The following is a 14,672-nucleotide window of genomic DNA, read 5'->3' on the forward strand; positions in this document are numbered from 1 at the left end:
AGCTTTTTATTGTTTATTTATTTATTTTGAGAGAGAAAGAGAGTGCCTACGAACAGGGGTGGGGTAGGGGGGCAGAGAGAGAGAGAGAGAGAGAGAGAGAGTCCCAAGCAGGCTCCATGCTATCAGCACAGAGCCTGATGAGGGCTTCCATCCCACAAACCATGAGATCATGACCTGAGCTGAAATCAGGAGTCAGACACTTAACCGACTGAGCCACCCAGGGGCCCCAAATCCATACTCTTTAGTATGACATTTGGGTCCTTCCCACACAGGCCCGAGCTGAGCCTCATCACCTGCCCTGCCCCTGCCAGACAACCCAGGCCCCAGCCACTGCACACGGCTCAGCATCCTAGTTCACACTGGTCCTCTGAAACTTATGGTCTTTCCACCCAAGAGGTTCTAGATAGTGAACTCCTGCTTACCCTTTAACAAACCCCAAAGGCACCTCCTTTAGGAAGCCTTCCCTGATTCCCTCAAAGTAAGCTATTGCCTCCTGTGGACCTCAAAGGCAAGTCCTTTGTAAAATATCTCTGATCCGTAGCACTTGCCACACCCTATTATAATTACTTATTTTTGAATCATACTGTCCTCCTAGACTGTGAGCTCCTCAAGGCAGGAACAGAGCCTGATTGCTCTGTTTATCCCCAACTGTTGGCAAATCCTGAATGAATGAGTGGGCAGATGGATGAACGGATGCACAGCCCCCGGAAGCTGGGGACTCCGACTCTTCACCCTTCAGGCTGTAGAGGCCTTGAGTGACGGCTGAGTTGGAGGAGGACCCAGGAAAAGTGAGCAGGCACCTAAGACAGGTGCATCACGCTGACACCCATGCAATGTCTGGGGCCTGTGGACACCCTGGAAGCTGTCACCGGGGGGGGCAGGACAAAGGGCAGCATGAATGTGGACCTCCTATCCCCTCCATGTGGTACCAAGAGGGCATGGGAGTGTGCGCTGTCCCATCAATGGTCTGCTTCCCTGGAAAACTCCACAAGTGGGAAAAAGTTAGCCCTGCTCCAGGCCACCAAACAGCAAGTCCAGGTACTAACTACCCCAGTGAGAATCCCTACCAGACAGTAATTCCGTTCCCGAAGCCCTTTCCCCCACAGGAGCTCATCTCCTCCTCTCTGAGAGGGTAGGCATTCCACGGGTGGGAACCTGGTGGACCAGAGAGGAGAGGCGTGCCCAAGCTCACAGTCAGCAAGAGGCGGAGCTGAGGACCAACCCAACCCCCCTCCCAGAGAAGCCCAAATGCTGATGGCAGCCGTGCGAATTCCAGGACCCACTCCAACTGCCGAGCTGCCCCATGGCCCACAGATGCCAGAGCCTCTGCTCTCTCGGGTGAGGCCCTGCGCCCTCGGCAGTCCCTGTAGGGAGTGCTGGGCCTTCCAGCAGAGCTCCAGTCTTAATTTTAGCTTGGAGGCCTGCCACGGAGGCTTTAGTGAGAGGCAGGCTGAAGTTATGTGGGACAGCTGTCAGCTGGCATGCTGGGTGGGGCCTGTTGAGCCGTCAGGGGCACAAGTCTGGGGACACCAAACCGTGTCCCTGCCCCAAGTCTTTTCAGCCCCGCTGGCCACACGGCTCAGACCTCCTCCTGCGGTCCCCCAGCTCCGCGATGATGGCCGAAGAACACACAGACCTGGAGGCCCAGATTGTCAAGGACATCCACTGCAAGGAGATCGACCTGGTGAACCGAGACCCCAAGAACATTAACGAGGACATAGTGAAGGTAGGATCGGCAGGCCTGCCTGGGCACCACCGCCAGGAGGGTGTCTGCAGAATGTTTGGACGGGGGATGGGGGACGGGGGAGGGCTCTGCTCCACACACAGCCGGCTTCCCCGACAAGAGGCCCTGTTCCTCTGTCTTCTCCAAATCCTCCCTCAAAAGCCAGCATGTACACCCCCCAAGGAACATTTAGCATAAACAAGAGCAGGACCTCAGCCGCACAAACGTGACGCAGGTGTTGCCCAGGGTGGGGAGGCAAGTCACAGACCAGAGTGCCTCCCTACTCCTCTGAGCTTCTTCCCATTAGCGCCTGGCCCTTGTCCCAGGATGGAGACCAGCGGGTGGCCGACTTGGGCTCTTTCTCATGCCAGGGGTCATGTCTGCGGTCTCCATGGTGGGCGTGGGGTTAATCCCCAAAAGGTGGCTTCCAGCAGGGCTGGCAGCCGCTCGTGGGGGCACTCATCTCCCCAGAGTACTACCCCATGTCCACAGCCCATGGTGTGGGGGCCGTGCCCAGTGCTCATGCCAGGTCCTGCAGCCAGGCCAGGGCAGAGGCCTCTCAGACACACCCAGGCCCCTGAAAGGGACCACTCAGAGGGCGGTTACCGGGCCTTCGGGGAGTCTCCCCAACAGCCACTGCCTGAGTCAGCCCCTTTCCTCATCTGGATGCCCCCAGCAGCCTGACCGCCTCCGGGCCCACACCCTCCGTCTAACCTCCAGTCGGTAGCCACGGGGATCTTCCTACAGCAGAATTCCTGGAAGAAGGGTGGCCAACCACTGGCATCAGAGTCACTGGAAGGGCTTTTAAAAGGGCAGGTGCCCGGGGCCTCCAGGGTCCAACTAAATGCATCAGAATCACAGATCAGCCCTGTCCAATAGAAATGTAATGCAACCCATCATACAATCACCAGATGTCATTTTACATTTACATTTTACATTTTTCTAGTAGCCGTGATTTTTATTTTTTCAAAAAAAATTTTTTTAACATTTATTTATTTTGAGAGAGAGAGAAACAGACAGACAGAGCACAAGCAGGGGAGGGGCAGAAAGAGAGAAACACAGGATCCAAAGCAGACCTCAGGCTCCGAGCTGTCAGCACAGAGCCAGACAGGGCTCGAACCCACAAACTTGTGAGATTGTGACCTGAGCCGAAGTCAGATGCTTAAATGACTGAGCCACCCCGGCGCCATGATTTTAAAGAAGGAGAAAAAACAAGCAGATGAAATTAATTTTCATGATATTTTTCTATTAAACCTAATATTTCCAAAATCGTATCATTTCAACATGTAATTGATATAAAAAACAATTATACAGTCTTTGCTCATCTTTGAAATCCACCATGTATCCTTCCCTTACACTGCATATCAGTTCAGATTCCAAATTTATCAGAAATCCTTGTCCTGTATTTAGATCTCATAAACTGCGCGGCTGAAATCAATTCAACACACCCAAATTGTTCCAAAGATTTTAAAAAGTTTTCCAATCTCAGAATTAAGTATCACTTCTCACGTTTGAACTAAAATGAAACAAGATTTAGAACTCTTGTGTTGCCCTGGTCATAGGTCAAGTGCTCAAAACTCGTGACCGCTGCATTAGACAGCGTGGCTCTGGGCTTGCTCTGAAACACAGCCCCTGCGTTATCTTCTTCTGGAGGAATACCTCCCATGCTGGATAAAGTCTAACTTCTCGGCCATGGCTCTCAAGCCCCAACTCAATCCGGCCGCAACCTTCTTCCACCTTCCAGCCCTCCAGAACATATTCCTGTGTCTGTACCAGGAGCAACCCCCACCCCCTTCTTCCCTGGGGTGAATGCACTGCTCAGCTTTGAAGACCCAGCTCAAAGGTCACCTCCTCCAGGAAGACTGCCTCAGCTCCCCCAGGCAGTCAGTAACTCCCTCCTCCATGCCCCCGCTTCCCTCAAGGCACTTCTCCGTAATAGCTCATCTTATGCTGTGACTGTGTTTATCTGTATCATTAGTGGCAGAAATAGGGTAATTATGGCCCAGTGAGAAGAGCTACAAGGGGGAAATTACTACACGCATGTAAAACAGTATTCATCATGGTTTGTGCAGTGCAGCCTGGAGGACATAGTCCCGAACTCGGCTTTAACAGACCTGCTTTCAAATTTACTCTCTTCTACCTCAAAGCAGTGACCCTGGGCAAGTCACCTAGGTTTTCAGAACCTGAGTTTTCCTCTGTAAAATGAGCATAATATCATTTACTCCACCGGGTAAAGGACTCTCAGAGCAGCCCTGTGCAATAAAAGTATAATGTGAGGAGTAATGGAAATAAAGGATTTGAAAGTGCCTAACACAGTAACTGGCGTGCAGCAAGGGTGTGACAAGTGTGAGCGGAGTTGGAGCCTGGAAGAGTTTGCAGGACAGGACAGCGAAGCCATGGGCGAGCTTTTACAACCAGGTTCCCCCCTGGCGGTCCCTAGGCGGCTGCTGGGGTGGAGAAGAGAACCCCAAGGGAGAACGTGGCTTCTGAAAGAGACCCACAACAGGTGACAAGTGTAGAGAGGCTCTCAGGCCCTACTGAGCCTGGAGTGAACGGGCTCCAGGCTCCAGGCCCAGGTTATAATCTCAGTGAGGGATGGGGGCAGCCATACAGACACGGCTGTTTACACAACCCTCCCCTGGGGCTGAGACCTGTCTCTCCTGAACCCCAGAAAACAGCCCTCAAAGGCTAAGCTTTTAAAAGGCCCTGCAAATAATCTTGTTGAGGGGAGATTATTATTTGGTATATTTATTGGACGCTCCCTGGCTTGGGGAGTTATTCTGTTTTTAATAACTGAGAAATGAAAAAGTTTTGAAATTCAGGATGAGGATCATAAAACGGAGTTGGATAAATAGCACAAACAGGTTGAAGTAGACTTCAGGTTTGTGTATGGTCTGTGAAAAAAGAAAGAAAAGGAAGAAGGGAGACAGGAGAGCTGGCCAGGAATTGGCGGGGGGTGGGGGGGGTGGGGGGGGGGTGGCCTGGCCAGTCTGTCTGAACAGGAGCCTGGGGCATCTCGGCTTCTTTGATCAAGTGGGGAAAAAGACAAGAAGGAGGGAGGAGGAAGGAAAAGGAAGTGAGGAGGCAAGAGAGACGGAGAGAAAGAGAAACAAGGCAGACGCTGAGATGAAGGCTCAGGAGGGGCCTGTCAGGGTGGTCATGAGGACTAATAGGCTCCTCATGGCCTAGGATGGGAGACACAGTAAGATCCTAGAATAAGACTGAGCTACAGAGACCCAAGTTCTAGTCCCAGGCCTGACACTAGCTCGCTGTGTGACTCCAGGGAAATCCCTTTCCCTCTCTGGCCTGAATCTTGGTGTAGACACACACTGGGTGGAGAAGAGGAAGACCTGTCCTCTCTGCAAACAGCTGCTGAGGTTTCATACAGGATGCAGAGCAGGAGATAGACCCATGGTGATGTGGATTGGACCCCCAGCAGATGGGAGGCGCTCCGTTTGACTTTATCCAGAGTCAAAACTTCCCCAAACTTCCCCGAGTAAGGCCTGGTACTGCCCTTGAACCTGGGCTGGAAAATGAGTGCCAGATGCAGAGGGAGAGCCTTGTCCAGCCTAACAGACTTGAACTGTGGTCCCCAAGGTTCAGGGCTAGGTCTTGGGCAAAGGCTCATGGGGATAAGAGCTAAGGACCTGTGATGAGCACATGCAGTTCCCTCTGCCCCGCCCTCCACGTCACCGCCACTCACAGAGTACGCTTCCACGAATCTTTACTGAACACCTGCTATGCACCAGGTCCTGTGCTCAGAGGAGTTGGGGATGAACCAGACAGACCCACAGCGCATAAACCCCCCATGCCAGGCTGAGGGGGGTGTTAACGTACAGCAACAGTCCCCAGGGTTCTCCACTGTTCCCTTTAGACCCATGTTGTAAACCTCCAGCCCTCTTTCCATGCATTCCTGCAGGACCTCAGTCCCAGCACAAAGGCCTCTGAGTTATTTCTGAGAGGGCTCAGGGCCGTCTCCCTAACGCGCACTGAGGCACTCACACCCTTAGGCAGGAAGGAATGCTTGAGCCCAAAGCATCACACAGCCTCTTCAGCCTCAGTCTTCAACTGCTCTCCCCTCGGCCACTCAAGGTCAAACAGGGGGACAGACCTGACCCCAGCCCATCCTACTTGTTCCCACTCCACCTGCAACCTACATCTGCTGCTAAACACCCTTCTCCCTTGGAAAAACACACAAACCACACCCTGTGCCTATCAGCTCAGGCTAACAAACAACCAGAAGACCCAGTAGCCACCAGCTCTGTGAACCGTGCTCCCATTTGGGGCCCATCTGGACATTCTGCTGCAGAAAGATGAAACTGACCTGGTACTTTCTCTGGAGAAGACTCCAACCCAACAGAGAGGATGAGACTAAAATCATGAGACTATCTGGGAGAAGGTGCTAAACACCATAAATAAGTGCCCGATGAAGTGTCATGGGGTTTAGGGAGGAAGATTTTACTCTCGTCTGGGAAAATCAGGAGCCACCTTCACGGGGAGGTGGTAGCCCAGGTGCATGTACAAATGGGAAAAAATTAAAATGTGCAAAGGGAAAATAAGGCTTTTGAAGAAAAGGGAACAAAATAAGCAAAAGCCACAACATCAACAAGGATGTGGGTGGACAAGGATGTTGGGTGTGAAAGAAGAAAGAAAAGGAAGAAGGGAGACAGGAGAGCTGGCCAGTCCTTCCTTATTAGTCTTACCCTCTGTCAAGTACCTCTAGAAAGGGCTACACTGCACGAACTCACACTGAAGTATTTACAATTTAGTGTTATGGGGACTCCTAGGTATTAACTAATCTAGTTTTTCAAAATGGCATCCTCTTTCTTGGGGACCTGGTTAAAATGCACATTTCTGGGCTCTGCCATCAGAAATTTCTATTCAGCATGGCTGGTGAATGTTTTGCACTTTCAAGTACAAACAGGTCTCTCTTGTCCCGTAGAAAATAAACCTGGAATTCAGCTTTCCTTAGAGACGCACTGTATAAGTTATCTATCGCTGTGTAACAAATCATCCCAAAACTCAGTGGTATAAAGCCACAACCAAGTGATGGTCTCCCACAGTTCTGTGGGTTGACTAGACTCAGCTGGGCAGTTCCACTGCTCTCACTGGTGGCCTCTCAGGCAGCGGCAGCCACCGAGGACCTCTGCTGAGCTGGAACACCCAAGACGGCTCACTCCTATGTTTGGTGCCTTGGTGGGGACGGATGGAAGGCAGGGCTAAGCTGGGATGCTGGGCTGGCCGGGTCTCTCCCTCATGTGGCATCTCCCCCAGATTCTAGAGCAAGGTAAAGTAATGGACTTCTAACTCCACCAGTCTCTACATCAGGGCATAAAAGTAGACTTTTAATTTGGCGGCTCGAGGCTCCCCAAGGAAGAAACTTCCAGGCCTTTTTAAGGCTTAGTTCCAGACCTGGCACATCGACCCTTCTACTGCGTTCTGGTGATTAAAGCAAGTCACGGGGCAAGCCCACATTCAGTGTGGGATGAGAAGAGGCAAGGGCACAAACCCTCAGGGCCATGACTAACTGGGGGTCATCTTTGGAGACTGGTTAACCACCCACCAAAGGTGGACAGAACACTAAATATAAGATACATGGCCAGAAACCAACACCTACAAGGGCCAAATTGGGAGCAGTGTACTGGTTATCCCAGACTGTACACAATTCTATTGTTATTACCACTTACAACCCGAGAAGCAAAACTTTGCCATTTTTCAGCTGTTTTACAGCTAACACCTCCTTTTAGCTTCCTACTGTATACGCCAATGCTTCTCAAATTATCCGGCTGAAGGGCCAGTTTTTATCATTATAATCTCAATCTGTGGTACACCAATACTTTTATAAAATTCAACAAAAATGTATGACCACGGAGGTGAAATGAAACGGGCATCTCCAGTGTAAGCCCCAATTTTTATTATCTTTAGACTTAACAGACCTAAAATTACTAGCTCAAATTTCTGTGACTGTTTTTAAATGCTTACTCTCAACTTCTATACATACCTTGTTGAGAAGAGGGTCACTGGCCATGGACCGCCCTTTAGGCAGCAAGGCAATGGGCAGGAAAAGGAAGACCCAGCAAAACTAAGCCTCCCCCTTGGGTGTTCGGACTCCAAATCTAACTCTGAGTCACTAGGAATCTTGGCCCAATCCTCCTGGTGTAGAGTTAAAAAAAAACAAAAACCGGAGGCCCAGAGAGGGAAAGTACCATGCCCAAAGCCATACAGTAACTCAGTGGTCAAGTGGAGACTGGAACCAGATGTCTATCCCCCTGCCTAGAGCCATTTCCCCGCCCAAAGATACTCTATCTGAATTGTCCAGGGCCAGGGCACCTGGGTAGCTCAGTCGGTTGAGCATCCGACTTTGGCTCAGGTCATGATCTTGGGGTCAGTGAGTTCCAGCCCCGTGTCGGGCTCTGTGCTGACAGCTCAGAGCCTGGAGCCTGTTTCAGATTCTGTGTTTCCCTCTTTCTCTCTCCTCCCCCACTCTGTCTCTCTCTTCTCAAAAATAAATAAACGTTGCATTGTCCAGGGCCCCGGATGCCCAAGGACTGAGTCATACAGGAATCTGGGGAGGTATTTTTGACAGGGGGTGGCTGCTGGCCTTCCCCGAATCCTCCGGCAATGCCTGGACCTGCTGTCTTGCACCTTCCCCGCCCTCTTGGGAGACAGCGGGGGCCACGTTGGCTGGTTCCGATTAATCAACTGGCCCTCTTGCTGTTCCAAAAATAAATACGCCAGAGAAGGGGACACCAACTGAACGAGCAGCTACATTCACCCTTCCCACCCTTTGCCCTTCCCTCCAGCTGCACACCAAGCCCTGAGGCTCTTTTGATGGATCCAGCCCACACCCAACCACCTTCCCAGAAAAAGCCATCTCCTCTCCACTTTAGAAAGGAATTAAGAAATGAAGTCACTGTGTGCTTCTGATACACTAGCATGACTGCCTAGCCCTGCCTGAGCCGGGTCTTATAAATACCTCCCCAAAGTAGGCGCTGTGGACAAAGCTGGCCCAGTGCTCAAACAGCTGGGCCTGACAGCACAGCCCATCCCTCTGAGAGCACATTTTCTGATTCCCAGAAAACGGAGCAGTCGCCTCATGCTCAGTGCCCAAAGGCGTCACGGGCAATAATTCAAATGTCAGCATCAATGTCTTCTGCAAAGTAATAATAATTAAACGACGCAACAGAGAGGTCCCTGGGAGTAAGATTACTACCATAAACAGCAAATGAGGGAAAAGAGGCAGAAGTATGCGTGCACATGCACACACACACACACACACACACATTTATGACTAGGTAGGCTGGAGAGTTACTGTACTTAGGATCCGGGGTGTCAACAGATTTTCTGAGATATATTTGCATAGGTACTTCAGAACAATTGAACAAATAATTACCTTCACTGAGCACCTACCACGTGCTAGGGATTGGGCTGAGCGTTGCCCAAGAGGTGGTATGCCTAGCACAAAGTGGGTGCTGAATAAGTATGTGTTGGGATGGGGGACAGGCATGGGTGTCTGTGAATGGATGGGGAGATCCATGGATCAATGGATGGATGGATGGATGGGAGATAGGTAGGTGACTAGATGGTAGGGAACAAATGGATGGATAGGTGATAAATCATTTCTATTCCTCATAACAAGATTGTAAGACATAGCAAATGCATTTTTGCAGTTGAGGGAGTGGAGCTCAAAGAGGTAAGTCATCTACCAAAGTCACTCATCAGAGTGGCACCTGCCCTGGGGTGCAAAGCCACCTTCGGGGCTCGAACATCCTCCCGAAGTGAGCACTCCGTAACAACCAACATGAGCTAACAGTTATGAACCAGGTATTCTGTGCCAGGAAGTTTTCTGAGTATTTAGATGTCTTATTCAATCCTCCGACAAACTTTATGAGATGAATCCAGGAAACTGAGGCACAGAAAAGCTCAGACACTTGCTGAAGGTGACAGAGCCAGTTAGTAGCAGACCTAGACTCCAGCCTCAGCAGCGTGACTTCAGACAGGGTTCTTTTCCACTCTTCAGCCTCTTAGAGGCCAGACACAAATACTCAAAGGTGTTGAAAGGCGGGATACGCTGGACTAGACCAACAAGACAGGCTGGGCTACAGAGGAGCAGGGTGGGTGGCTGGCTTTAAATAAGGGGCTGGGAGCTCTGCCATGGGGCAGGTCTCTCTGGTCGACAAGGACCAGACCTCAGATGCTCCACAGTGAGAATCCACCTTGGGGTCTGGCCCCAGCTGGGACAGCATGGAGAACTTAGATTAGAATCAGGACACCTGATTCAGTCTGGGCCCTGCTCCCTCCCACCTCTGGGCTGTGTGGCTTCCCGTGAGGTGAGGAGGCAGGCCTGGGAAATCCGTGAGTCAGGTGTACACCATCCTAAGGAACAGCCACAAGAAGGGCAGGGGAGGCCACAGGCACTGAGTGGGAAAGGGAAGGAAGGAGGAATTGCCTGCTGGGACAAAGGCAGGGAGGCACGTCTCCACCCTAATGTCTCCTTCTGATGGCAAAGGTCCTGGGGCTGCACTATGCTCCAGAAGCCAGCCGGGGTGCTAAGAGGCATCAGGCTGAGGCACGGCCATGATGGAGGAGGGGCAGGCTGCAGAGGTCAGAACTCCTCAATCCAGGATCCAGGCCCCAGGGATCTAACTGCACCTCAGTAATCATTATGGGTGTCCCCAGGTCAGGGCTGGAATGGTTCTCCCAGACCTATCCTCCCCATCTTCTCAGATTTGAAAGCTCTCTGGGGCGCCTGGGTGGCTCAGTCAGTTGAGCGTCTGACTTTGGCTCAGGTCATGATCTCATAGGTTGTGGGCTCAGGCCCCACATTGGACTCTGTGTTGACAGCTCAGAGCCTGGAGCCTACTTTGGATTCTGTGTCTCTGCTTCTCTCTGCCCTTCCCCTGCTTATGCTCTGTTTCTGTCTCTCAAAAAAAATAAATAAATAAATAAATTTTTTTGTTAAAAGATTTGAAAGCTCTCCCAAGAAACAGCAACTCTGAATCTTTGCTCCCATATAAGCCAGATGTAGAAGATGTCAGCCCTTTCCATCCACTGTCTAAAGCCATAAGATGTTCCCCAACCAACTTGGGCCTTCTTTTCCACATATCCAGCACACCACTTTTCCATCTCTGCCTCCAAATCCCACAGTCCACCAAAGTCCCAGACAGCCACCACCTCCTGGAAGCTCTCCAGGAATAAGTGCGATCTTTCTGAGAAGATGAGGACCATATTTGTATTCTTCCCTCCAGCTCTGCCCTTTCACCCAGGGGGCCATAAATGACCTCTGCTGAAACCCCAGAAGAGAAAGCTGGAGGCTGAGATTTAGGGAGGTGGGGGTGGGGGGCGTCCTGGAAGGCCCTACTGACTCCCTGAGTCAGCTTTCCGCATCACCTGTAGCCCGAAATGTCAGCACATCCACTCTGTTCTCCGTAAACATACCATCCCCTGGGTGGGTCCTCATCCTCCGATGTCTCCAGGGGGATCCGGGGATCTGAGGCATGGCACAGGAACTCAGAATCTAGTCACGTGAGAAAAACAGGACCCACCATTGTACGTGCAACATGGATATGTCCAACCCCTCCCCCAAAAAGTTACCCTGGAAAGGAAAGTACTAAAGCAATGACATCGTTAGTACTAGGGAAATACAAATTGGAGTTGCTTTTGTTTTCTTTCTGCTGTTGCCTGAATTTTCTGCAATGTGGCTATGTAATTTTATAACGAAAAGTACTTTGAACCTCATGCCTAGATGAGAGGACCCCCTTCCTCCAGCAAAAGCGGGGAAAGGGTTGACCCTGGAAGACTGATGTTGGAGCTCTGCCCCCACCAGCCCCCACACGTGTCCCCTCCACCATTAGTCTGATTAGTTTGAGCATTCATTCAACCAACTTTTATTAAAGTAGCCCAGGAACATGGAAGATGGCTCATTTTACAGACACGACAGTTAAGGCTTAGTGACGCTAAAGGACATCACATGTGAGAAAGAAGCTATGATAGTCTTCAATGCATAGCAGGGACTCAAGAAAGGTTAGTTAAATGACTTGGCTGAAAGTACAATGTTTTTTCCCTCAGGTTTACTGATTATTTTTTCCCACTTCCCAAATGGGGCCTCAGTCACCATTTCATTGGAATGTGTGAACCAGATTCTCTGAGCACGCATGCTCCTCCCAGCTGCCAGACTTAGGAAAGTCTGAGGTTGCCACAGGACTAGAGTGAGGGAAGCACCTGTCTGCTGCACAAGGTGTTTCAGGCCTGCTCGACCACACTCAGTTGCAGACACCTTTGCTAGCCAGGACGACATGGCCCTCACTTTGCCACATGCCACATCCTAAAATAGCTCTCAGACCCGTTTGCCTCTCTCTGGCCCCCCACCATCACCCCAAAACAGCCTGTCGTCAGGTCTCACCTGGAATATTGTCACAGTTCCCTGCTGGATCCCACCTACATCCTCTCTCCCAACCACCACTGGCCCAACAAGCTGCTCAAAATTCAGATCAGAGAACAGAGAAAGGACTGATGGTTGCCAGAGGCAGGGGTAGGTGGTGAGTGAAGGGGGTCCAGAAGAACAAACCTCCACTTATAAAATAAGTAAGTCAGGGGATGTATGGTGACTGTACCTAACAATACTGTGCTGCACATACAAAAGGTGCTGAGTAGATCTTAAAAGTTCTCGTCACACACACAAATTTGTACCCATGTATGGTGACAGATGTTAACTACACTTACTGTGGTGATCATTTCCCAATACATCAAAATACTGAATCATTATGTTGAAACTAATATTATGTATCAATTATACTTCAATTAAAAAAAATCAACTCAGATCTGGCTAAGCCAGTCCCTGTGCAAAAAAAGCCTTCAGAGACTGTTCATCACAGAGTGACTGTCCCTCCAGGCCTCTCCAGCCCCACTCTGGCCACTCTGGGCTTGCCCTCAGCCTTACGGAAGCACCTGCATCACCCTGAGGGCACACACTGTCTATCTGGTTAGGTCCCAGCCCCACCCAACATGCTGTTCCAGCCCATGCCCCTACCTCCACCTGGCTACCTTCAAGTATTGGCCTGGCTGGATGTGTCCTCTTTACCCCCAGGATGACGAGGACTGTCCAACTCTGTAGGATCATAAAATATCAGAATTTGAGAACCACACCTCTAGGTCTGCACCTGCATTACTGATGGCTTTAAGCAAGTCACTTAATTCCCCAAGGGCCTGCGTATCCACCTGTGAAATGAGGGGGCTGGACCAGCCCCCGTGTCTCACCGCTCTAGGGAAGCATCGGCAGCACCCGGGGGCTCGCTGGAAATGCAGTCTCAGGCCCTGCCCCAGCTGTGCGGGTCAGAAGGCCCAGTGGTGGGGCCCAGCCATCAGGTGCGACAAGCCCTCCAGAGGGTCCTGAGGCTGGCACCCCAAAGCCCGAGGAGTGGGTGGACGCTGTGACCCGAGGATTGCCCCTCCCGCCCCTGCAGGTGGATTTTGAAGACGTGATCGCAGAGCCTGTGGGCACCTACAGCTTCGACGGAGTGTGGAAGGTGAGCTACACCACCTTCACTGTCTCCAAGTACTGGTGCTACCGCCTGCTGTCCACGCTGCTGGGAGTCCCGCTGGCCCTGCTCTGGGGCTTCCTGTTCGCCTGCATCTCCTTCTGCCACATCTGGGCGGTGGTGCCGTGCATCAAGAGCTACCTGATCGAGATCCAGTGCATCAGCCACATCTACTCCCTCTGCATCCGTACCTTCTGCAACCCGCTCTTTGCCGCCCTGGGCCAGATCTGCAGCAACATCAAGGTGATGCTGCGGAAGGAAGTGTGAGGCCAGGTGGGGCGGTAGGGGTGGCCGGGCAGCAGGGGGAGTCAGGGGAGGCTGGCCCCACCGTACTTCTCCATGGGCCTGCCGGCGAGCTCTTTCTCTTTAGGGACTGCTATTCCCCCCCCACCTCCCACCCCAAGATGGGAGTACACCGTGTAGGGAAGCCAGAAAGAAAAGACAGCCCTGCCACAGAAGCACAGTGGCCCTTTGCTCTGCCCCCCACCCCCGCCCCGCCTCGATGCCCCTGTGACCGGGCACAAGGAAAGGTAATTTGCTAAGAGGCAGCTACTGTGCAAGTCTTTGCATTCACTCGGACTGTAACAGCATAAACCAGCACTCCGTTCCCACCCGGAGTCAACCTGTTGATGCACGCCGCCCAGGGAGGCTACCGGTGACTCTTGGCATTAGAAGGGTGGCTCCAATAAAGGGTTTAGGCTGCATTTTGGGAATGCTGTGTTTTTGTGTGTTCGCAAGGTAGGTGTGTGTCCTGATGAGCTCCAAAAATACAGTTCACTGCCCCGAAGAACAAGCGGGGCAAGTTGGTTGGTCCTTCTCTCTGTGAAATTGAAGAGCAAGAACAGAACTTGGTTTCTCTTGGGCTTCTTGTTGTCTGGGTATCCTTTCCCCTGTCTTTCTTAGGAGATTATATTCCCACCGAGGTCTGATGCCCTGGGCCAGCCAGCGGTCACCAACAGAAGAAAATGGCCCTTGGGCTGGAAGGGGCAGGAGACCCTCCCTGGGCACCACTGAGGGCAGGACTTGGGTTCAGAACCCTCTGAACCTCCCCTTTGGCTCACCAGACACCGAGCCCCTGGCATTGCTGCTTGGCACACGTATGCCTTCAAGCCCTCAGAGAAGTGATGAGGGCATAAGGTCCAGTTTGTGCATGTGTGGACCCACTACGGACATAAAAAACAACAGCAGAGGCATGTCACCTAACCCCACCGGGGAGGGGGGTGGGGAATAGCAATCTCACATTCTTCAGAGATGCTTTTCCCAAGAGTGTTATCCAGATCTTAGTCCTAAAAAAAAAAAAAAAAAAAAAAGGTGGGTATGGATTTTGTGATTAAATTTCTCTGGAAAATGCTATTTCTCTCAGAGATTTTCAATAGACATGAGTACATTAAAGGCTCTGACAAGTCCTGCAG

General features: G+C 51.4%; 1 protein-coding gene across 1 annotated transcript; it reads left to right on the forward strand.

Annotated features, from left to right (window-relative positions):
* Positions 1-1,485: 1,485 nt before the first annotated feature.
* Positions 1,486-13,964, forward strand: CAV3 (caveolin 3). The gene is made up of 2 exons (XM_060631636.3): positions 1,486-1,726; positions 13,186-13,964. Exons 1-2 carry the CDS (start codon positions 1,613-1,615, stop codon positions 13,525-13,527), a joined length of 456 nt encoding a protein of 151 aa, XP_060487619.1. The 5' UTR covers positions 1,486-1,612; the 3' UTR covers positions 13,528-13,964.
* Positions 13,965-14,672: the final 708 nt, after the last annotated feature.

The sequence above is a fragment of the Panthera onca genome, chromosome A2 (assembly GCF_046562875.1).
Source record: "Panthera onca isolate mPanOnc1 chromosome A2, mPanOnc1 haplotype 2, whole genome shotgun sequence".
NCBI classification, from domain to species: Eukaryota; Metazoa; Chordata; class Mammalia; order Carnivora; family Felidae; genus Panthera; species Panthera onca.

Excerpts from the sequence above, each read along its gene's own strand:
- CAV3 (XM_060631636.3), top strand. The coding sequence starts at position 1,613 with ATGATGGCCGAAGAACACACAGACCTGGAGGCCCAGATTGTCAAGGAC. Across the intron at positions 1,727-13,185 it reads TTAACGAGGACATAGTGAAG|GTGGATTTTGAAGACGTGAT; the intron begins GTAGGATCGGCA and ends CCGCCCCTGCAG.